At 42.5% G+C, this 24456-nt stretch overlaps 1 protein-coding gene across 1 annotated transcript in view; it reads left to right on the top strand.

The window, feature by feature from the left end:
* The first annotated feature begins 7597 nt into the window (after nt 1-7597).
* The window catches only part of LOC134343564 (tumor necrosis factor receptor superfamily member 11B-like), a 64924-nt gene continuing 48065 nt past the window's right edge, over nt 7598-24456 (top strand). Inside the window, exon 1 of the mRNA XM_063042313.1 lies at nt 7598-7708. Within this exon, the coding sequence (XP_062898383.1) occupies nt 7679-7708 (30 nt within the window). The 5' untranslated portion in view covers nt 7598-7678. The remainder of the gene's footprint in view (nt 7709-24456) is intronic.

The raw sequence follows: 24456 nt of genomic DNA, 5'->3' as shown, positions 1-24456 counted from the left end.
TTCGCGGTCTTCTCCTTTAGTCCATCCACTTCAAGGTTCAATATGGTGTGCATTCAGGGACACTTTTGTTGTAATGCATGTCTACTGTCAACTTGAATTAGTCTGGCACTTCTCCGCTGATGTCTTCTATGAACAATTTTTTTTTGTCCACAATATTACCGCTCACTGGAATTTTGTTTTTGTTTTCCAGCACCATTCTCTGTAACCACTAGAGACTGTCGTGCGTGGAAATCTGGAATGCAGATGGTATGGTGGATTATTCTGCAGAATTTAAGACATGGGTCAGCAATGATGAAATGGGAAAGCAGACTCGATGGGCCAAATGGCCTAATTCTGCTCCTGTATCTAATGGCCTTATATCATGATAACTCCCAGGATTTAAGGTACTTGTTTTAACCACCATCTTAAAGAGAAAAGACATTGATTAGTACTAAATTTAAAGTGAAAGTTTTGAGTTCTAGTTCTTTGGTTGGGATGTTCAATTCATGAAACTTTGTGTGCACAGCAGTAGGGTTAGTAGTGCTTCTGCCTCACAGTGCCAGAGAACTGGGTGTGATTCTGGTGCTGGCTGTGGTGGAGTTTGTACAGTCCATCTGTAACCACGTGGGTCTCCATTGAATTCTTATTTTTCTTCAGGGACGGAATAATACTTAGTGTAACGCTATGGGTTGGGCACAGGCCGTATCAAGATGGCGGGGTCCTGTCCCCAAAGTGTATCGAGGAGATTGAACCTGATATTTGGACAACAATTTGGGCACCGGGCCGGATTGTAAAGGTCAGGGTGTCGGGGCCTGAGGCGAGGGACGGGCTGGTTCACCTCACTGCCCCACGACTCATCTCTGCGTTCAACTATGCTGAACTATGGGACTCTCATTGTGGCCTTCATTTCAGAATGCTATTTGCTTGCAGTTGCTGTTTGCATGATTTGTTTTTTTTTCCTCTGATCTTCACATTGGGTGTTTAATGGTCCCCTTTTTTTATGGGTTCTATTGGGTTTCTTTGTTTCGTTACTGCCTGTTAGGAGACAAATTTCAAGGTTGTATAATATATACGTACTTTGATGGGAAAAGTATTTTGAACTTTGCTATTTCAGCAGCGGTGACCTGGATTCAATTCCTGCTGCTGTCTGTAGGAAGCTTGTAAATTCTCTTTGTGACCAGGTGAGTTTTCTCCAAATTTTCCTGCTTCATTCCCCGTCTGAAAACAACATATGGGTTAGCAGATATATTGGTATTTGGGCAAGGCGGACTCGTCAGGCCGGAAGGACCAGCTACAAAGCTTTAAGTCTCTAGCTCTATAAAAAAATTAATTACCAAGCATGGCATTAATACGGAAAAGAAAATTACTCTAATTTAGAAACAGATTCTTCTGAATTTGTTATCTTCCAGTCATTTCAACTGAATTCAGGATATGTCAGTCCGGCCTCTCTCTTTCGGAAAAGTGCATTTTTTCAGCATCTCATCATGGTTTCTGCTCTTTCCGGGCTACAAGGCTAGCCTCTATCATTAAGTTCAACATTAAGGTCATATCGAGTCAAAAATGAGTAGTTAAAAATGTCAAATTGGTTGTACTGGTGTCTCATCTGGAGTGGATTCAGACTCTGAACATAATATAAACCAGATATGCTCCCCTACAACGTCCCTAGCTTCATTCAGAAAATGCAGGCTAATTGGACGGTCCAAATTTGCCCAACTGCCTGCTAAATGTTCCACACTGAAGTGTCCATTATTTGCATGCCAGTGCATTCCAGTCTTCTCAGTCAGTGTGCTGAGGCGCAGGACCGCAGACATGTCTGACTCCTTATCGGCTGCTGATCTGAGCAGTGAGATCAGGTCTGTTCTGAGAGATCCCATGCTGAGGGACCACATGCACTCTACTTACCACCTTTCATCATGGTCGGCAGAGTAACCTCCCTTTCGGGGGGTCTGTGCCTGGTTGTGTTCCGCAGGGATCCTTATTTGGAGATTAAGGACACAGCTGAGATTAGAGTCAGGAGTAGGGAACAGGGATTGAATTGCCAGGGATTTAAATCAGAATCAGAATCACTGGTATATATTGTGAATTTTGTTGTTTGTGGCTCTACACACCGTCCTGACACATTTGGAGAAGAAGGATGCTTATGTGAGAATGCTGTTCTTGGACTACAGTTCAGTATTCAACACCATAGTTCCATCCAGGCTTGACAAGAAGCTCAGAGACCTCGGCATTGACCCTGCCTTGTGCAGCTGAATCCTGGACTTCCTGGCAGATCACCAGCAGGTTGTAAGAGTTGACTCCCTCACCTCCAACCCTCTGACTCTCAATACAGGAACCCCTCAGGGCTGCATACTGAGTCCCCTCCTTTACTCCTTGTATACCCATACCTGTATCACCACCCACAGCTCCAATCTGCTAATTAAATTTGTAAATGACACTGCATTGATTGGCTTTATCTCAAACAATAATGTGATGGCCTACAGGCAAGAAGTCATCTCTCTGACACAGTGGTGTTAAGAAAACAGCCTCTCCCTCAATCTCGCAAAAACAAAGGAACTGGTTGTGGATTACAGGAGGAATGGAGACGGGCTAACCCCTATTGACATCAATGGATCTGGGGTTGAGAGGGTAAACAGCTTTAAGTTCCTTGGCATCCACATCACCGAGGACTTCACGTGGTCTGTACCACCAGCTGTGTTGTGAAAAAGGCACAATAGCACCTCTTTCACCTCAGATGGTTGGGGAAGTTTGGTATGTACCCCAAATCCTAAGAACTTTCTAAAGGGACACAATTGAGAGCATCCTGACTGGCTGCATCACTGCCTGGTATGGGAAACGTACCTCCCTTAATCGCAGGACTCTGCAGAGAGTAGTGCGGACAGCCCAGCGCATTTCTAGTTGTGAACTTCCCATGATTCAGGACATTTACAAGGACAGGTGTGTAAAAAGGGCCTGTAGGATCATTGGGGACCCGAGTCACCCCAACCACAATCTATTCCGACTGCTACCATCCGGGAAACGGTACCGCAGCATAAAAGCCAGGACCAACGGGCTCCCAGACAGCTTCTTCCACCAGGCCATCAGACTAATGAACTCACAAGATTTGAGTGTACAGTACTCTATATTACATTAACCGTTCTATTTATTATAAATTATTTTAAATTACTGATTGCACATCGCACATTTAGATGGAGACATAACATGAAGATTTTTACTCCTCAGGTATGTGAGGGATGTAAGAAATAAAGTCAATTCAATTCAGTACAATACATAAAAAGTATGAATTACAATAAGAATATATTTAGTACAGCACTATGCAAAAGTCTTTGGCACATACATATAGATAGGATGCCAAAATATTTGCAGAGTACTGTAGTAACTTTATGTGTTGCACTGAACTCATCATCATCATCATCAGGTGCCGTGCCCAGTTTGAGCTTTGACTGCCACGGCCCACACACTCCTGTTTCGGGTCAAGCGGATCAATTCATTGGCATTCATTTCCAGTTCTCTGGCTGCTGTCTCCATCATCATTTGTCTTTGTCTTCATTTTGCTTTCTTCCCTTCAATCTTTCCCATAATTACCGTGCATTCTAACTCCTCTTTCCTAATCCTATGTCCAATGAAGTTACGTTGCCTTTTCATGATCTCAAACATTATTTCTCTTTTTGTGTTTGCTCTGTTCATGATATCCTCTTTAGATATTCGTTTTGTCCATGATATTCTTTGCATCCTCCTCAAAAACCACATCTCTGCTGCTTCAATTCATTTCTTCATGTTACTAGATATTGTCCAACATTCTGAGCCATGTAACATAACTGGATAAACGTAACATTTTAGTACTCTGAGGCGGGTTGTCATGCCTAGTTTAGTGTTGGTCAGTATACTCTTCATTCTCATAAAGGTGTCTTTTGCCATCTCTATTCTTCTTTTGATGTCCATGTCGCACCTGCCATCTGATGTCACCCAGCTTCCTAAGTAGCTAAAGTTCTGTACTTGTTTTATGTCTTCCCCATTTATTCTCAGCCTGCAGATAGGATTCTCCTTCTTTTTGGATATCACCATACATTCTGTCTTTTTGCAATTGATAGATAGACCCATTTTTGCACTTTCTTCAACAACTGTATCAATTAAGTTTTGTAGTTCTTCCTCCGTACTTGCAAATAACACAGTGTCATCTGCATATCTGAAATCATCGATGTTTTCACCGCCAACTGTGATTCCCAAGATGTCTCTTATTTTTTGTAATATTGTTTCACTGTACACATTAAATAAATCAGGGGAGAAAACATCACTCTTGTCTAACGCCTCTCTTGAATTTTGTAAACTGACTCACTTCTCCATCTATTCTTACAACGGCAGTTTGTTCCCAGTACAGATTTCTGATTAGGCGGAGGTCTTTCGAATCTAGATTGGAGTTCTCTGTAATATTTCAAATAACTTATTGTGCTTCACTTTATCAAATGTTTTTGTGTAGTCGATAAAACAAACAATCTTTTTGCTCTTGAATAGCTCGTTTGATAGTAACCTTAACATCAATAGCACGTTTCTTGTACCTTTGTCTTTCACAAAACCACATTGTTCTTTACCTATTTCAGCTTGTATCTTACTTTTAGCTCTTGTCATCAAAATTCTTAGGAGTATCTTGGTGATATGACTCATTAAACTTATGGTCCTATGTAATTCACATTCTATTGCTCCAGGTTTCTTAGGAAGAGTGATAAATACTGATTTTTTTTCATCTCTTCTGGTGTTATTCCAGTCTCATAAATGTCATTGATTAAATCAATAAGTTTTTCAATTCCATAATCTTCAAGGGTGATAATTTGTTCTATTACTAATTCATCAGGACCTGCTGCCTTTCCTTTTTTCATCTTATTTATTGCATTACGATATTATTTCTTCACCTTATTTATTGCATTGCAGTACTACTGTCACAAAAAAAAACAAATTTCAGAAGAAATCAAAATCAGTTTATTATCACCGGCATGTGACGTGAAATTTTGTTAACTTAGCAGCAGCAGTTCAAAGCAATACATAATCTAGCAGAGAATGAAAAAAGTAATAATAATAAATGAAATAAAATATAATAATAAATAAACAAGTAAATCAATAATGTATATTGCTAGATTTTTTTAAATGTGCAAAAACAGAAATACTGTATATTAAAAAAAATGAGGTAGTGTCCAACGATTCAATGTCCATTTAGGAATCGGATGACAGAGGGGAAGAAGCTGTTCCTGAATCGCTGAATATGTGCCTTCAGGCTTCTGTACCTCCTAGCTGATGGTAACAGTGAGAAAAGGGCATAACCTGGGTGCTGGAGGTCCTTAATAATGGACGCTGCCTTTCTGAGACACCGTTCCCTGAAGATGTCTTGGACACTTTATAGGCTAGTGCCCAAGGTGGAGCTGACTAGATTTATAACCTTCTGCAGCTTTTTTCGGTCCTGTACAGTAGCCCCTCCATATCGGACAGTGATGCAGCCTGTAACCCTGATTCTGATATGGGTCTCTATTGTGGACTGAAAGTGGGATGAGGGCAGGGAGGGGGGAATCATGGTTGAGAAACAGGGAAGAAGCAGGAAGCACCACAGAAACATTTTGTAATAAACCAATTTTATTGATTTATTGATTTTGCAATAAATCAATAAACCAATTGTTTGAAATCAAGTGACCTTGCCTGGTGTCTCAGGGCTGGGTGTGTCTGCCCCTGTACCACCCACAGCCCCTGACACTCCTTCTCTGCCACCTGTACAAAAAGAGAGCAAAATAAAGTGAGGTAGTGTTCATGGGTTCATTGTCTATTCAGAAATCTGATGGCAGAGGGGAAGAAACTGTTCCTGAAACATTTAGTGTGTGTCTTCAGGCTCCTGTACTTCCTTCTTGGTGGTAGCAATGAGAAGAGAGCATGTTCTAGATGATAGATTCCTTGATGATGGATGTCACCTTTTGAAGACGTCCTTGATGCAATTAATCATAGCAAAATGCAATTAAGCATCCAGAACTTAACTTACACAGATAAACTATAATTTTGTAATGCATTACTCAAATAATCCGTAAAGTTATTACTTCATCTACACTCAGTGACACCTGCACTTTAATGCAAATATCAAATCAGCCAATCATGTGGCAGCAACTCACTGCATAAATTATGCAGACATGGTCAAGGGGTTCAGTTGTTGTTCAAACATCAGAATGGGGGGAAAAATGTGATCTAAGTGATGTTGTTTATGCCACATGGGTTGGTTTGAGTATCTCAGAAACTATTGATCTCCCGGAATCTTCACACATAACAGTCTCCAGAGTTTACAGATAACGGTGCAAAAAGCAAAAAAGCATCCAGCAAGCAGCAGCAGAAGACAATGGGAAAATCCCAGGAAATCAGCATTTTCTGAGATACCCAAACCAGCCCATCTGGCACCAGCCAAAGTCACAGGGGTCACATTTCTTCACTATCTTGATGTTTGTTCTGAACAACAAATGAACCTCTTGACCATATCGGCATGATTTTTTGGAATTGAGTTGCTGGCAAATGATTGGCTGATTAGATACTTGCATTAATCAGCAGTTGTATATGTATACCTAATAAAGTGGCCACTCAGTGTCTGTCGCAAACAATTACTAAATAAACATGTGTTCCTGGTTATTTGATGATGAGACATATTTATTGTCTGCTTCCTGTCCTGTGTACGTTCACTTATCTTTATTAAATCCACAGGGCCCCCTCCTCTGATGCAGAGGGCAGGATATCACTCCTGATGAAGAATGTCGGCCCAAAATGCCAACAGTTTCTCCCTCTTGACTGGGGGAGCTCCGACCTGGGCTGCCTCTACCTGGGACAATAGAACTACCATTTGCAATAAATATGACAAATTCACTGCTGAGATGTGCCAGGTTTTTGACCATCTAGGATGCGGTGGGAGTGGGGACAGTAGATTGGATACTTTGCCTGACCCGCTTGACCCACTGAGTTCTTCCAGCAGATTGTGTGCTGCTACAGATCCCAGCAGACTGCAGTCTCTTATGTCTCCTGTGAACACCCTTCTCATCTAGGACTTCTCTGTCTTGGGGGAGGAAAACGAAAAGCCCTCCCTATATCAAATGAAAATCATTCCCTGTAGCCTTCTGCTGGCTCTTATCGCCCAACTATCAGAGGCAATTAAACCTCTCCATTATTATTCTTTTCATCAACCATTTCTTTCTCCTTCTTTCTGCAATAAGAGTTTGCGAGATTGGCGTGACTAATCACTTTTTGCTAGCCACAAGACTTACATTCTGCAAGGTCCTCAGCCCAAAAGGTTAACTGTTTATTCCTCTCCGTTGATGCTACCTGACCTGCTGAGTTCCTCTAGCATTTTGTGCGTGTTGCTCTGGACTTCCAGCATCTGCAGATTCCCTTGTGCTTAAGACTTAGATTCTAAGCTGCTGAATTGGCGATAGGTTCGTTTTTATTTTCTATTTCTGATTTTTGACATTTATAAAAGAGGTGGAAGCCATGTTTTGCTTATTGTGTTCCTGGTGCACAGCCTAGATTTCAAATGACCAAAGAAATGCAAATCTAAGATTAATTGACAACTTCTGATATTTTTCATCAAAAGAATTGGCATGAATTCAACTTGTGTAAATATAAAGAGAGAAACTATCAAAACACTTCCCATGTACAGTGAAATTGCATTTTACTGTTCAGTTAGTGCACAAACATGATGTCTTTTTGCTTCTGCACCTGTATGGTAAGTACGATGAGGGTTATTTCATTTAAACCGGCTTTCTTTTGTAAGTGCTCGACAAAGTGATAATTATTCTCTGCCATTGTTGCTATAACCTTTTGAATCAATCATATTTATGTAACCTTATTGTAAAATGCTCTATATTCTGTGTTTTTCATTCATTTTAGTGTCATTTGCAGTGTTTGTTCTTTGCGCACTGGGAGTTTGATGTTTATCTTTGAGCGGGAGCCATGGTTTTCTTTGTTTTGCTGCTGCCTGTGGAGAAGATGAATATCGTTTTTGTGTACCGTATACATGCTTTGATGATAAATATACTTTGAATCTTGGAAACGCTTTTGGTGATTATATCTTTGTATACAATGTGAACCTGAAATAGGCTGAAAGCATTAACAATACAAAAAATGCTTGATTTATTGTTACACTTGCATTATCACAGCTGGATAAATTTTACATCATTATTGATTTTAAAAAAATATCCTTATTCAAAACATGATAAAATGATTGCATCAATTTACAGGTCAGGTAATAGATTCAGAGATGTTAAAAGATAAAGGCATAAAGGAATTGAGTGATAGTTTAGCAGAGGTTTGTTGTATTAATCAGACTTCCCAGTGCCTTACTGTGGTAATTGTTAGGTTTTCTGGGCGTTAGGACATATAGTTGCAGCCAACTTCAGCCACCAAGCTTCAGATCTGAATATGGAGTGTAGATTAAATTTAACATGCAATCAATGGCTTTCTGAGAGCCATGAACTGCAGTTAATTAGAAAACCAGACATTCATTTGGGTGTCTGTAGTGTGGATGCAAAGAAGGAGATGTGAGTGTTAAATGTAATTCAAGGAAAACATGCAGATACTGTACATTGTAAATATAGAATTGTCCTTTGATCTTTTGCATATAAAATGTCATATAATGAAATGAAATGAAATATCTTTATTGTCATTGCATAGTATAATTTGTCATGTACCAACACTGCGAAAATGAGTTTGCAATTCTCGTACTCAATACTATAAAACAACAAATAAAATAAATAAACAATATATAAAATCAAGTAACCAGGCAGTACAAACGATGTCCAGCAGTACAAAAGCACAACTCAGATGCATGACAGCCGTAAAACCAATATTAAAAGTAGCAATATAACAAATTTATGGATGATGCTTGATCGATTGGTTCAGAGCAATTATAGCTCTGGGGAAAAAGCTATTTTTCAGTCTGGAAGTGCAGGCATAGAAAATCTTATAACGTCTGCCGGATGGAAGAAGTTCAAACAGATGATTGCATGGGTGTGTATTGTCCTTACAGATGCTTGTAGCTTTCCTTAGGCAGCGTGAGCTGTCGGTGTCCTCCAGGGCTGGGAGCTGTGTCCCGTCGAACAGACTTCTTCCTCCAAAAGGGTCTCAATATGACACCAGCTCTGGCTCTTTTTATTGAATAAAGAAACTGCATCATATCTACCAGCTGCAACTCTCTGGTGACCTTGTTCAGACAACAACACTAATAATCAATCTTCATTACTACAAATTCAGCCAGAGTACTGTGAATTGTTTCGTGCTTTGTTTGAATGCTATCCTGCAAGCCTCTATACCTTGACCTTGTTCACCCTGTAGGCTCAATGATATGGTTCAGAATCAGAATCAGGTTTCATATACAAAGATCCTAGAGTTTCATAATTCGAAGAATGCTTATGACCAAAGTATGTATACAGTATACAACCCTGAGATTCATCTTCTCACAAGCAGCCATGAAACACTGAAATGCCATTCAAAAAAAATACATCAAACACCCAATGCACGGGAAAAAAAAGAACAAATCATGCAAACGGCAAAAAAATCAAGCGAATAGCACACTCAATATTAAACATCAAACTGCAGAGTCCTTGGAACGAGCTAAGAGTATTCAGCTCAATTCAATTCAGTTTAGTCTGTGTCATGCATTGACTGAAGGCCGCAGAGCCAGTTGGCACCAAAGTGCCCCTGTCCGCACCAAAGCACCCCAATCAAGTAGCGCAGAAAAGATATAACTAGAAACCAAAAATGTATGTAACTTGAACCAGAGTCCTCCAAAATGAGTCTTCTTCACCTTGTAATGTGCAGAAGACTCCTGCACCTTTCTCCAGCAGCAGTGAGTGAGGAAGAAGATCAGTCAAAGTCAGGCAGAGGGCACTGAACATCTGCTCGCCGCCTTCTCTCACCTTCGTTGATTTGAAACTTGCTCGACAGTTACGTTGGTAAGGAGAAATGGATCCAATCATGGGTTCGCCCTCTGACTTCAGGCCGAATACTCCGCTCTCAACCTTGCCGATCTCCCCCAGAGCAGCAAAAGTGCTAGATCACACAGTCAGCCCAAAAAACACACCATCAGCGTATAAATTATGGGGCCAAGTTGTACGCAGTTTAGTAGTAAAAACATATTTCAAAGAAGCAGAAGAAGTACTTTTGTGAACTGTCTACATGACATAACAATGTAAGAATATTAGAAATAGGAGCAGGAGTAGGCCATCTAGCCCATCGAGCCTGCTCCATCATTCAATAAAGTCATGGCTGAACTTGTCTTGGACTCATCTCCACCTATCTGCCTTTTCCCCATAGCCCCTAATTCCTCTACTATGCAAAAATCTGTCCAACTTTGTTTTAAATATCTTTACTGAGTTAGCCTCCACTGATTCATTGGGCAGACAATTCCACAGACTCACCACTCTCTAGGAAAAGCAGTTCCTCATCATCTCCATCCTAAATCTATTTCCCTGAATCTTAGACCATAAGACATAGGAGCAAAAGTAGGCCATTTGGCCTTTGAGTCTGCTCCACCATTCAATCATGCCTGATCCTTTTTCTTCTCTCTTCCTCAACCCCATTTCCCAGCCTTCTCCCCAAAACATTTGATGCCATGTCCAATTAAGAACCTATCATCACAGGGGCACATGGCACAAATTCCACAAATTCACCACCCTCTGGCTAAAGAAACAGATGCCCCTCTATCCTGAGGCCGTGCCCTCTTATCCTAGACTCTCCCACCATGGGAAACATCCTTTTCACATCTATTCTGTCTAGGCCTTTCAATATTCAAAAGCTTTCAATGAGATCGTCACCCATCATTCAGAATTCCAGTGAGTACAGACCCAGAGCCATCAAACGTTCCTCGTATGATAACCCTTTTCTTCCTGGAATCAGCCTTGTGAACCTCCTCTGGACCCTCTCCAATGCCAACACATCTCTTCTAAGATGAGGAGCCCAAAACTGTTCACAATACTCAAGGTGAGGCCTCACATCCGTGCTCTTGTATTCTAGACCTCTTGAAATGAATAATATCATTGCATTTGCCTTCCTCAACACTGACTCTACCTGAAAGTTAACCTTTAGGATGTTCTGCACAAGGACTCTCAAGTCTCTTTGCATCTCATATTTTTGAGTTTTCTCCAAGTTTAGAAAATAGTCCACACATTTATTTCTACTACCAAAGTGCATGACCATGCATTTTCCAACATTATATTTCATTTGCCAATTTCTTGTCCATTCTCCTAATCTGTCTAAGTCCTTCTGCATCCTACCTGTTTCTTCAACATGAACAATCTTTGTATCAACTGCAAACTTGACAACAAAGCCATCTAGTTCATCATCTGAATTATTTAGTGTACATACTGCATAAAAAGACGTGGTTCCAACACCAACCCCTGCAGAAAACTACTAATCACTGGCAGCCAACCATAGAAGGATCCTTTTATTCCCGCTCGCTGCCTTTTTCCAATCAGCCAATGCTCTAACCACGTTAGTTACTTTCCTGTAATACCATTTGCTCTTAACTTGCTAAGCAGCCTCATGTGTGGCACCTTGTCAAAGGCCTTCTGAAAGTCCAAATATATAACATCCACTGCCTCCCATTTATTTATCCTATTTGTAATCTCCTCAAAGAATTCCAGCAGGTTCGAAAGGCGGATTTTCTCTTAAAGAAACCATGCTGACTTTGTCCTAACTTGTCCTGTGTCACCAAGTACTCCATTACGTTGTCCTTAACAATTGACGCTAACATGTTTCCAGCTACTGAGGTCAGGCTAACTGGTCTATAATTTCCTTTCTGCTGCCTTCCTCCTTTCTTAAAGAGCAGAGTAACATTTGCAATTTTCTAGTCCTCTGGCACCATGCCAGAGTCCAATGATTAATGAAAGATCATTTCTAATGGCACCACAATCTCTAATGCTACCTCTTTCAGAAACCTAGGGTGCAGTTCATTTGATCTGGGTGACTTACTTTCTTTTAGGTCTTTCAGCTTTTTGAGCACCTTCTCCCTTGTAACAGTAACTGCACCCACTCCTCTTCCTTCACACACTACAACATCAGGCACACTGCTGGTGTCTTCCACAGCGAAGGCTGATGCAAAATACTCATTTAGTTCATCTGCCATCTCCTTGTCCCCCCCCATTATTATTTCTCCTGCCTGATTTTCATAATTTTATAGGTTTCTATGAGATCTCCTCTCATTCTTCTGAATTCCAGCGAGTACAGTCCCAGATGACTCAATCTTTTTCATAGTCTAACCATTAAGGATGTCGCTGTTAGTGTTTTATGGCAGCAATACATGCAATGCATGCATTTTAAAAATTCATAAATTACAATAAGAAATACTACATATATTTGCAAACTAAATTAGATAAGCAGTGCAAAAAGAGAGCAAAAAATAATGAGATAGTGTACATGGTCTATTGTTCGTTCAGAAATCTGATGGTGGAGGGGAAGGAGCTGTTCTTAAATGTTGAGTATATGCTTCATGACCCTGTACCTCCTGTTCATCAGACTACCAATGTAAAGAAACAGAATCTGAATCAGGTTTATTTTTAGGGAGATTGGCCTTCATAAATCAAAGTATTGACTAAACAGATTGTGATGATATGTTGAAGTTGTATAAGATGATGGTGAGGCCTAATTTGGAGTCGTCCTCGTCGTCGTGGCTATCCCTCGAGGTCGAGGATGATGGTCTTTATTCTGAAGAAGTGGCCCACAGAGCGAAGCCGCCTGTGTGTGTATTTGTTTAATGTGTACTTGATGTTGCACTCCAAGAAGCACACGATACTTCACAAATCAACCAACTGGTTCCAATGGCATGGAAACCACAATGATTGGAGCTGCCAGATTTGTTGCAGCCTTCATCCGCCTTCACAGCCGTTGAGTTCGAAGTAACTTTGTCCGTCTGTTCCACCATTGAGGCCTTGGTTGGATTGTTCTTTGTCAGGGACCTCACCCTCGACCTTACCACCATGGGTGACCCTACCAGGAGCATAGCTCCAGACGGCATCACGCTCGGGATCACAGGACCACACAAGCTTCTCCACCACGACAAGGTGACAATCCACGGAGAAGAATTTGGAGTATTGTGATCAGCTTTGGTCACCTACCTAGAGGAAAGATGTAATTAAGGTTGAAAGAGTACAGAGAAAATTTACAAGTATATTTCAGGGACTGAGTTCTATGGAAAGATTGAATAGGTTAGGACTTTATTCCTTGGAACGCAGAAGATTGAAAAGAGATTTGACAGGTATACAAAATTACAAGGGGTATAGAGAGGGTAAATACAAGCAGTCTTTTTCCACTGACATTGGGTGGGACGACAACAAGAGGTCATGGGTTAAGGGTGAAAGGAGAAATGTTTAAGGGGAACATGAGAGGAAACTTTTCCAATCAGAGGGACATGAGTGTGTGGAATGAGCTGCCAGTGCAAGTGGTGCATGTGAGCTCGATTCAAGCAGTTAAGAGAGGTTTCCATAGGTACATGTCAGGATACTTGGTAGTGTGGAGGAGCAGAGGGATCTGGGGGTACATGTCCACAGATCCTTGAAAGTTGCCTCACAGGTGGATAGGATAGTTAAGAAAGCTTATGGGGTTAGCTTTCATAAGTCAAGGGATTGAGTTTAAGAGTCGCGATGTAATGATGCAGCTCTATAAAACTCTGGTTAGGCCACACTTGGAGTACTGTGTCCAGTTCTGGTCACCTCACTATAGGAAGGATGTGGAAGCATTAGAAAGGGTACAGAGGAGATTTACCAGGATGCTGCCTGGTTTAGAAAGTATGCATTATGATGAGAGATTAAGGGAGCTAGGGCTTTATTCTTTGGAGAGAAGGAGGATGAGAGGAGCCATGATAGAGATGTACAAGATAATAAGAGGAATAGATAGAGTGGATAGCCAGCACCTCTTCCCCAGGGCACCACTGTTCAATACAAGAGGACATGGCTTTAAGGTAAGGGGTGGGAAGTTCAAGGGGGATATTACAGGAAGGTTTATTACTCAGAGAGTGGTTGGTGCGTGGAATGCACTGCCTGAGTCAGTGGTGGAGGCAGATACACTAGTGAAGTTTAAGAGACTACTAGACAGGTATCTGGAGGAATTTAAGTTGGGGGCTTATATGGGAGGCAGGGTTTGAGGGTTGGCACAACATTGTGGGCCGAAGGGCCTGTAATGTGCTGTACTATTCTATGTACATAGATATGATAGGCATGGAAAGCTATAGTCCTGGTGCAGGGCAATGGAACCAGGCAGTTTAAATGGTTTGGCACTGACTAGATGAGCTGAAGGGCCTGTTTCTGTGTTATGCTTTTCTATAACTATCAATAATATACTGCAGTGGTACAGAGCAAGACAGCAAAGGTTACCATAGGTTACAAACACAAAAACAAAAAAAAAAGCTCGTGCAATAGAAGAGCAAAATAAAGAGGAAGTTTTCACGAACTGCTTAGAAATCTAATCACGAGGGGAAGAACCTATTCCTAACAGCCATGTTAATAGATTATACTACAGACACCCCAACAGTCCATGGGATTGGGAGCAGTAAGTTTGTAGAGTGATTGCATACTGTTGCAAGATTCATTAAGTTGTAATGGTAGGTGATTTTAACTTTCAATATATTGACTGGGACTCCCAAAGGGCTAGATGGGAAACAGTGTGTCAAATGTATTCAGGAAAGTTTCAATGAAAATTCTCAATGAGAGAGCGTGCGATATTTCTTCACTATTATGTGCTGTGTCGCATTACATGGGCAATAATGGTCCTAAAATGACCATGATTGTCCCTGGTAAATTTCTCTATAGAGGTGGTTTGATCATCAGAACATAGGAGCAGATTTAGGCCATTTTTCCCGTTGAGTTCACTCTGCCAATCAATCATGACTGATCCTTTTTCCCCATCCTCAACCCCACTCCCTGGTCTTATCCCAGGAACCTTTGATGCCACGGCCAATCAAGAACCTATCAATTTTTCACCTTGAATACACTCAACGACCTGGGCTCCAAACCTTCTTGTGGTAACAAATTTCACAAATTATCACCCTCTGTCAAAAGAAATTTCTCCACATGTTCAGGGAATATTTGCGTGGAGTTCTGCACAGGTACGTTCCAATAAGACAGGGAATGGATGGCAGTGTAAAAAGGCCGTTGTAAATCTAGTCAAGAAGAAAAGCTTATGAAAGGTTCGAAAAACTAGGTAATGATAGAGATCTAGAAGATTATAAGGCTAGCAGGAAGGAGCTTAAGAATGAAATTAGGAGAGTCCGAAGGGGCCATGAGAAGGCCTTGGCAGACAGGATTAAGGAAAACCCCAAGGCACTGTACAAGTATGTGAAGAGCAAGAGGATAAGACAAGAGAGAATAGGACCGACCAAGTGTGACAGTGGAAAAGTGTGTAGGGAACCAGAGGAGATAGCCGAGATACATAATGAAGACTTTGCTTCAGTATTCACTATGGAAAAGGATCTTGGCGGTTTGTAGGGATGACTTACAGCGAACTGAAAAGCTTCAACATATAGATATTAAGAAAGAGGATGTGCTGGAGCTTTTGCAAAGCATCAAGTTGGATAAGTCGCTGGGACCGGATGAGATGTACCCCAGGCTACTGTGGGAGGTGAGGGAGGAGATTGCTCAGCCTCTAGTGATGATTTTGCATCATCAATGAGGACGAGAGAGGTTCTGGAGGATTGGAGGGTTGCGGATGTTGTTCCCTTATTCAAGAAAGGGAGCAGGGGTAGCCCAGGAAATTATAGACCAGTGAGTCTTACTTCAGTGGTTGATAAGTTGATGGAGGAGATCCTGAGAGGCAGGATTTATGAACATTTGGAGAGGTATAATATGATTAGGAATAGTCAGCATGGCTTTATCAAAGGCAGGTTGTGCCTTTTGAGCCTGACTGAATTTTTTGAGGATGTGACTAAACACATTAATGAAGGTAGAGCCATAGATGTAGTATATATGGATTTCAGCAAGGCATTTGATAAGGTACCCCATGCAAGGCTTATTGAGAAAGTAAGGAGGCATGGAATCCAAGGGGACATTGCTTTGTGGATTCAGAACTGGCTTGCCCACAGAAGGCAAAGAGTGGTTGTAGACGGATCATATTCGGCATGGAGGTCGGTGACCAGTGGTGTGCTTCAGGGATCTGTTCTGAGACCCTTACTCTTCATAATTTTTATAAATGACCCAGATGATGAAGTGAAGGGATGGGTTAATAAATTTGCTGATGACACAAAGGTTGGGATGTTGTGGATAGTGTGGAGGGCTGTCAGAGCTAACAGTGGGACATTGATAGGATGCAAAACTGGGCTGAGAAGTGGCAGATGGAGTTCAACTCAGATAAGTGTGAAGTTGTTCATTTTGGTAGGTCAAATATGATGGCAGAATATAGTATTAATGGTAAGACTCTCGGCAGTGTGGAGAATCAGAGGGATTTTGGGGTCTGAGTCCATAGGACACTCAAAGCTGCTGTGCAGGTTGACTCTGTGGTTAAGAAAGCGTATGGTGCATTGGTCTTCATCAATCATGGGATTGAGTTTAGGAGCCGAAAGGTAATGTTGCAGCTATATAGGACCCTGATCAGACCCCACTTGGAGTACTGTGTTCGGTTCTGGTCACCTCACTACAGGAAGGATGTGGAAACTATAGAAAGAGTGCAGAGGAGATTTACAAGGATGTTGCCTGGATTTGGGAGCATGCCTTATGAAAACAGGTTGAGTGAACTCGGCCTTTTCTCCTTGGAGTGACAGAGGATGACAGGTAACCTGATAGAGGTGTATAAGATGATGAGAGGCATTGATCGTGTGGACAGTCAGAGGCTTTTTCCCAGGGCTGAAATGGCTCACACGAGAGGGCACAGTTTTATGGTGCTTGGAAGAAGGTACAGAGGAGATGTCAGGGGTAAGTTTTTTATGCAGAGAGTGGTGAGTGCGTGGAATGGGCTGCCGGCAACGGTGGTGGAGGCGGATACGATAGGGTCTTTTCAGAGACTCCTGGATATGTACATGGAGCTTAGAAAAATAGTGGACCATGGGTAATCCTGAGTAATTTCTATGTTTCTATGGTTCTATGTTTCTACATCTCTGTTTTAATTGGACACCCCTCTATCCTGAGGCTGTGCCCTCTTGTCCTGGACTCCCCCACCATAGGAAACATAGAAACATATATAGGCATCCGTTAGTCTAGTGAGACCATGGATTTGTACCTTGGAAGGACTCCAGGGTGCATGCCTGGGCAAGGTTGTATGGAAGGTTGGCGGTTGCCCATGCTGCAAGTCTCCCCTCTCCACACCACCAATGTTGTCCAAGGGAGGGGCACTAGGGCCGATACAGCTTGTGTCCTTGAGCAGGGCACTTAATCACACATTGTTGTCGCAGAGCAATGTGTGGTTAAGTGCCTTGCTCAAGGACACAACACGCTGCCTCAGCTGAGGCTCGAACTAGCGACCTTCAGATCACTAGACCAATGCCTTAAACACTTGGCCATGCGCCATCTTATTAACATAGAAACATGGAAAACCTACAGCACAATACAGGCCCTTCGGCCTACAAAGCTGTGGCAAACATGTCCTTCACTTAGAAATTACCTAGGGTTACCCATAGCCCTCTATTTTTCTAAGCTCCATGTACCTGTCCAGGAGTCTCTTAAAAGACCCTATCGTATCCGCCTCCACCACCGTTGCCAGCATCCTTTCCACACCTACTCTTTCTAAGCCTTTCAACGTTTGGAAGGTTTCATTGAGATGCCCTCTCATTCTTATAAATTCCAGTGAGTACAGGCCCAGAGCCATCAAGCATTCCTCATATAATAACACATTCACTCCCAGAATCATTCTGGTGAACCTCCAATGAGTCCTTCCCAATACCAGCACATATTTTCTTAGATATGGAGCCCAAAACTGTTCATAATATTCAAAGTGAGGCTTCACCAGTGTCTTATAAAACCACAGCATCACATTCCTGGTCTTATATTCTAGACATAGAAACATAGAAACATAGAAAACCTACAGCACAATACAGGCCCTTCAGCCCACAAAATTGTGCCTAACATGTCCCTACCTTAGAAATTACTTGGCTTACCTATAACCCACTATTTTTCTAAGCTCCATGTACCTATCCAAAAGTCTCGTAAAAGACCCTATCGTATCCGCCTCCACCACCGTTGCCGGCAGCCCATTCCACGCACTCCCCACTCTCTGCATAAAAAACTTACCCCTAACATCTCCTCTGTACCTACTCCTCAGCATCTTAAACCTGTGTCCTCTTGTGACAACCATTTCAGCCCTGGGAAAAAGCCTCTGACTATCCACATGATCAATGCCTCTCATCATCTTATACACCTCTATCAGGTCACCTCTCATCCTCCGTCGCTCCAAGGAGAAAAGGCCGAGTTCACTCAACCTATTCTCATAAGGCATGCTTCCCAATCCAGGCAACATCCTTGTAGATCTCCTCTGCACCCTTTCTATGGTTTCAACATCCTTCCTACTGTGAGGTGACCAGAACTGAGCACAGTACTCCAAATGGGGTCTGTCCAGGGTCCTATAAAGGTACAACAGTACTTCTCGGCTCTTGAACTCAATCCCATGGTTGATGAAGGCCTTGGAGCCATGTCTCTGTGATCCCAACTACACAATATCCACATTCCTCCTGTAGTGAGGCGACCAGAACTGAGCACAGTACTCCAAATGGGGTCTGACCAGGGTCCTATATAGCTGCAACATTACCTCTTGGCTCCTAAATTCAATTCCATGATTGATGAAGGCCAATGCACCATACACCTTCTTAACCACAGAGTTATGGGGAAAAGGCAAGTAGATGGAGCTAAGTTTACAGACAGATCAGCCATGATCTTATTGAATGGCGGGGCTGGCTTGATGGGCCGGATGGCCTACTCCTGCTCCTATTTCTTATGTTCTTATTTGTCACTTTCTTACCCATTCTCCTAATCTGTCTAAGTCCTTCCGCAGCCTTCCTGTTTCATCAACACTACCTACTCCTCCAGCAATCTTCGTATCGTCTGCAAACTTAGCAACAAAATCATCTGTTTCATCATCTAAATCATTGATATACAGCCAAAAAAGCAATGGTCCCAACACCAACCCCTGCTAGTCACTGGCAGCCAACCAGAAAAGGTTCCTTTTATTCCCATTCGCTGCCTCCGACCAATCAGCCAATGCTCTAATCATGCCAGTAACTTTCCTGTAATATTGTGGGCTCTTCACTTGGTAAGCAGTGTCATGTGTGGCACCTTGTCAAAAGCTTTCTGAAAATTCCCTCCTAATGATTATTTTAGTTGCTTTCTTTAGGTTTGTAAAAGCTTCCTAATACTTGATCTCCTGCTAATTTTTGCTTTGTAGAATGGCCTCTCTTTTGCTTTTACATTAACTTTGACTTCCCTTGTCAGCCACGGTTGTACTATTTTGCTATTTGAGCATTTCTTTGTCTTTGGAATACATCTATTCTGCACTTTCCTCATTTTTCCCAGAAACTCAAGCCATTGCCTCTCTGCAGTCATCCCTGCCAGGATCTCCTTCCAATTTACTTTGGCCAACTCCTCTTTCATACCACTGTAATTTCCTTTACTCCACTGAAATACTGCTACATCAGGCTTTACTTTCTCCTTATCAAATTTCAAGTTGAACTCAAATCATATTGTGATCACTGTCTCCTAAGTATTCCTTTACCTTAAGCTGCCTAATTGCCTCCAGTTCCTTACATAACACCCAATCCAATATAGCCATTCCCCTAGTATATAAATAAATAAAGGCATCCGTTAGTCTTGCGAGACCATGGATCTGCACCTGGAAAGTCTTCATTCTCCAGGGCGCAGGCCTGGGCAAGGTTGTATGGAAGACCAGCAGTTGCCCATGCTGCAAGTCTCCCCTCTCCACGACACCAATGTTGTCCAAGGGAAGGGCATTAGGACCCATACAGCTTGGCACCAGTGTCGTCGCAGAGCTATGTGTAATTAAGTGCCTTGCTCAAGGACACAACACATTCCCTCGGCTGGGGCTCGAACTCAAGACCTTCAGGTCACTAGTCTAATGCCTTAACCACTTGGCCACGTCCCACACTCCCCTAGTGTGCTCAACAACCAACTGATCTAAAGATCCATCTCTTAGGCATTCAACAAACTCACTCTCTTGAGATCCATTACCAGCCTGATTTTCCCAATCTGCCTGCATCTTAAAATCTCCCATGACTATCATAACATTCCCCTTTTGACATGCCTTTCCTATTTCCTGTTGTAATCTGTAGTCCTCATCCTGTCTATTGTTTGGAGGCCTGTACATCAGGGTACCTTAACCCTTGCAGTTTCTTAACTCAACGCATAAGGATTCAACATCTTCCAATCCTATGTCACACCTTTCTACTGATTTGATGCCATTCTTTACCAGCAGAGCCACACCATCCCCTCTGCCTACCTTCCTATCCCTCCGATACAATGTTTAACCTTGGACACTCAGCTCCCAACTACAACCACCTTCAGCCACGATTTATTGATGGCCAATGACATCATACATGACAAACTGTAAAAGTGCAAAAAGATCATCCACCATATTTCTTATACTTTGTGCATTGAAATGTAACACTGAGTACTGCATTTGCTACCCTCTTTGATTCTGCATCCCTAATGCACTGATACTCACCCTGCTAGCTGCAATTTTGTCCTATCATCTACCTGCCCTTCCTAACAGTCTGGCTGCCCACTACCTTTGCTTTTTTTACCATCCATCTTATCCTGAGTCCCTTCACTCCGGTTTCCACCCCCCATCCCCCTGCCAAATTAGTTTAAACCCTCCCCAACAGCTCTAACAAATCAGCCCGCGAGAATATTGGTCCCCCTCAGGTTCAGGTCCAACCCACCCCTTTTGTACAGGCTATACCTCCCACAGAAGAGGTCCCAATGATCCAAGAACCTGAAGTCCTGCCCCCTGCACCAACTTCTCAGCCACGCATTAATCTGCCAAATCATCCTGTTTCTACCCTCACTGGCGTGTGGCATAGGCAGAGATCCAGAAATCACTACCCGGGGGTCCAGCCTCTCAGTTTTCTATCTACCTACCTAATGGCGCAGCACATCACACAAACCAATCTTCCGTCCGTGGACTCACTTTACACTGCACGCTGTCAGAGCAGTGCTGCCAGGATAATCAAGGACACGACCCACCCAGCCAACACACTTTTCGTCCCTCTTCCCTCCGGGAGAAGGCTCAGGAGCTTGAAGACTCGTACGGCCAGATTTGGGAACAGCTTCTTTCTAACTGTGATAAGACTGCTGAACGGATCCTGACTCGGATCTGGGCCGTACCCTCCAAGTATCCGGACCTGCCTCTCGGTTTTTTTGCACGACTTCACTTCCCATTTTTCTATTTTCTATTTATGATTTATAATTTAAATTTTTAATATTTACTAATTTTAACTATTTTTAATATTTAATATTTGTAATCCAGGGAGTGTGAAGCACAGAATCAAATATCGCTGTGACGATTGTACATTCTAGTATCAATTGTTTGGTGACAATAAAGTATAAAGTATAACTCTCAAAGCTCTCTCTTCAGGACCTCTTTGCTTTTCCTTCCTATGTCATTGGTGCCAATATGCACCAAGATATCTGGCTGCTCTCCCTCCCTCTCCAAAATGCTGTGGACGCGATCCGAAACATCCCTGACACTGGCATCTGGGAGGTAACATATCGTCCGGGTGTCCCGTTCACGTCCACAGCATGTCCTGTCTGTTCGCCTCACTAATGAGTCCCCTATCTCTACCATTCCACTCTTCATTCTCTTTCCCTCTACACCACAGATCCACATTCAGTGCCAGTAACCCAGTCTCTGTGGCATTCCCTTGGGAGGTCATCCCCCACAATAGTATCCAAAACAGTATATTTATTATCGAGGGGAATGGCCACAGGTGCGCTCTGCGATAACTACCTGTTTACCGTCCCATTACTTCCCCTGGCAGTCACCCAGGCACTCGCCTCCTGCAGCTTCAGGGTTTCTACTTCCCTGCAACTCCGACTGAAGACCTCCTCACTCTCCCATACACGCCAAAGGTTATCCATCTGCTGCTCCAGATCCCTAATATGGTCTTCAAGGGGCTGCAGCTGGATGCACTTCATGCAGATGTAGTTCCCTGGGAGACTCTGGGATTCCAGGGCTTCAACATCCAGCATGAAGAACTCACAATGGCTATTTAAGCTACACCAAGTACCCCTGACACAGTAAGAAAAAAGGAAAACTTAACAGAAACTTAGCCAGACAACTTACCCAGAGCAACGTCTCTCTTCCAAGCAGCAGCCTCCTTTGAGCCAAAGCCTGACGCACTCCCTCTCACCACTCCCAACAATAGCTTCACTTGTCCCTTCTGTACTTTTATTTAATCCTCTCCACGCTGCAAAGTAAAAGGGAGAAATATAAAACAAAGGGATATTAGAATACAAACAAGAGAAAATCTGCAGATGCTGGAGATCCAAAGCAACACACACACAATGCTGGAGGAACTCAGCAGGCCAGGCAGCATCTATGGAAAAGAGTACAGTCAACGTTTTGGGCCGAGACCCTTCAGCAAGACTACATAAAGATCCATACAAAGATTTCTTTACAAAGATTGCAAATAGTCATAGTCATAGTCATAGTCATTTCCCCGGGGATCAATAAAGTATGACCGTGACTATGACTATGACTATTTACAATCTTGTCTCTCTGCAGCGCCCCTTTCAATGAATTATGGATCTGTATTCTCATATCCCTCAGTTTTGCTGCACTCCTCAGTCTGTTACTATGCACTGCTGTTCTTGAAACATGTTAACCTTGCCTTTCATTCTGACAGGAATATCGAAACTCTTTTCTTCAGCACTTTTGAAAGCCTTCCACTCACCAAGTGCATCTTTGCCAGGAAACAACCTGTTCCAATCCACACTTGGCCTTTCTTCAATTTAGAATCTCAACCCACAGACCAGACCCATCCTTTCCTGTAACTACCTTGAAACTAACGTCATTAGGTCACAAGATGCAAAGTGTTCCCCCACACAAACTTCTATCACCTGTCCTGTCTCGTTCCCTAGTAGCAGATCAAGTATTGCACTTAATCTAGTTGGAACTTCTATGTATTGATTAAGGAAACTTTCTTGAACACATTTGACAAATTCTATCCCATCTAGTCCTTTAACAGTACAGAATTCCCAGTCAATATCTGGAAAGTTAAAACCACCTACTATAACAACCTTATGTTTCTGCAACAGTCTGTGATCTGTCTACAAATTTGTTCCTCTAAATCTCTCGGACTGTTGGGTGGTCTGTAATATAGCCCCATTAGCATGGTCACATATTTCATATTCCTTAGTTGTACCCATAATACATCACTAGATGAATCCTCCAGTCTGTTCTGACTGAGCATTGCCACGATATTTAGTCTAGTAATGCCACCAATCACCCTTTAATCTCCGCCACTGTCATGTCTAAAACAATGGAACTCTGGAATATTAAGCTACCAGTCTTGCCCCTCCCGCGACCAAGTCTCACTAATGGCTACAATATCATAATTCCAGATCTTGATCCATGCCCTGAGCTCATGGGCCTTTCCTACAATACTCCTTCATTGAAATACATGCAGCTCAGGACATTACAGGCTCCATGCTCAACCTTCTCTACCTCTCCAATACCAAGTGTGGTGGATTTGTGTTCGATTTCAGCATTTAAGAGAAATTTGGAGAGATACATGGATTAGCGGGGTATGGGAGGGTATGGTCCGGGTACACATCAATGGGACTCGTCAGAACAATGGTTTGGCACATGCTAGATGGTCCTGTTTCTGTGCTGTAGTTTTCCATGACTATGTAACTCTAAAATGTTGAATGTGTCTTCAAACTTCTGTATCCCTCTGTGATAGTAATAATGAAAAGAGAATTATGTATTTCTATTTATTGTGTTCTTTATCTTATTGTATTTATTTGTTCTGCATTGGATCCAGAGTAAGAATTATTTTGTTCTCTTTTACACTCATGTACTGGAAATGATATTAAATGATCTTGGATCATGAATCTTGGATATTGAAGAGGGCATGTCCTAAAGGTAGACTCTCTCCACAGATACATAGGATTGGCCCTTGTGCCAATGAAGTCTGTACCAACTATGATGTCATTCTAACCAAATCCCATCTGAATGTAACTAGTCCTTCTCCTTCTAATCTCCACCAGTTCACTTATCTGTCTAAAAGGCAATGAAACACTGCTATTGTATCTGCAATGGATGAAGATTCGTCTCTATCAAAGGAAGTGTAGGGTGCTCCTTCCCTCTGCTAGCCCGCAGGTCTCCTTGGGCAGGGTGTGCCATCTGCTTAGTCATCCCCCCCACCCGATCAGGGTCACATAAAGCCATGGCATTAGGTGGCAGATGTTCGTGTGGTTGTATGAGCAGCTGGTCCACATCACAAATTCTGGTTTTACGACCACTGACGCCGGGCAGACAATCTCTGAA

This window comes from Mobula hypostoma, chromosome 1 (genome assembly GCF_963921235.1).
Source record: "Mobula hypostoma chromosome 1, sMobHyp1.1, whole genome shotgun sequence".
Lineage (NCBI taxonomy): Eukaryota > Metazoa > Chordata > Chondrichthyes > Myliobatiformes > Myliobatidae > Mobula > Mobula hypostoma.
This window is presented reverse-complemented; position numbering and strand designations above follow the sequence as displayed.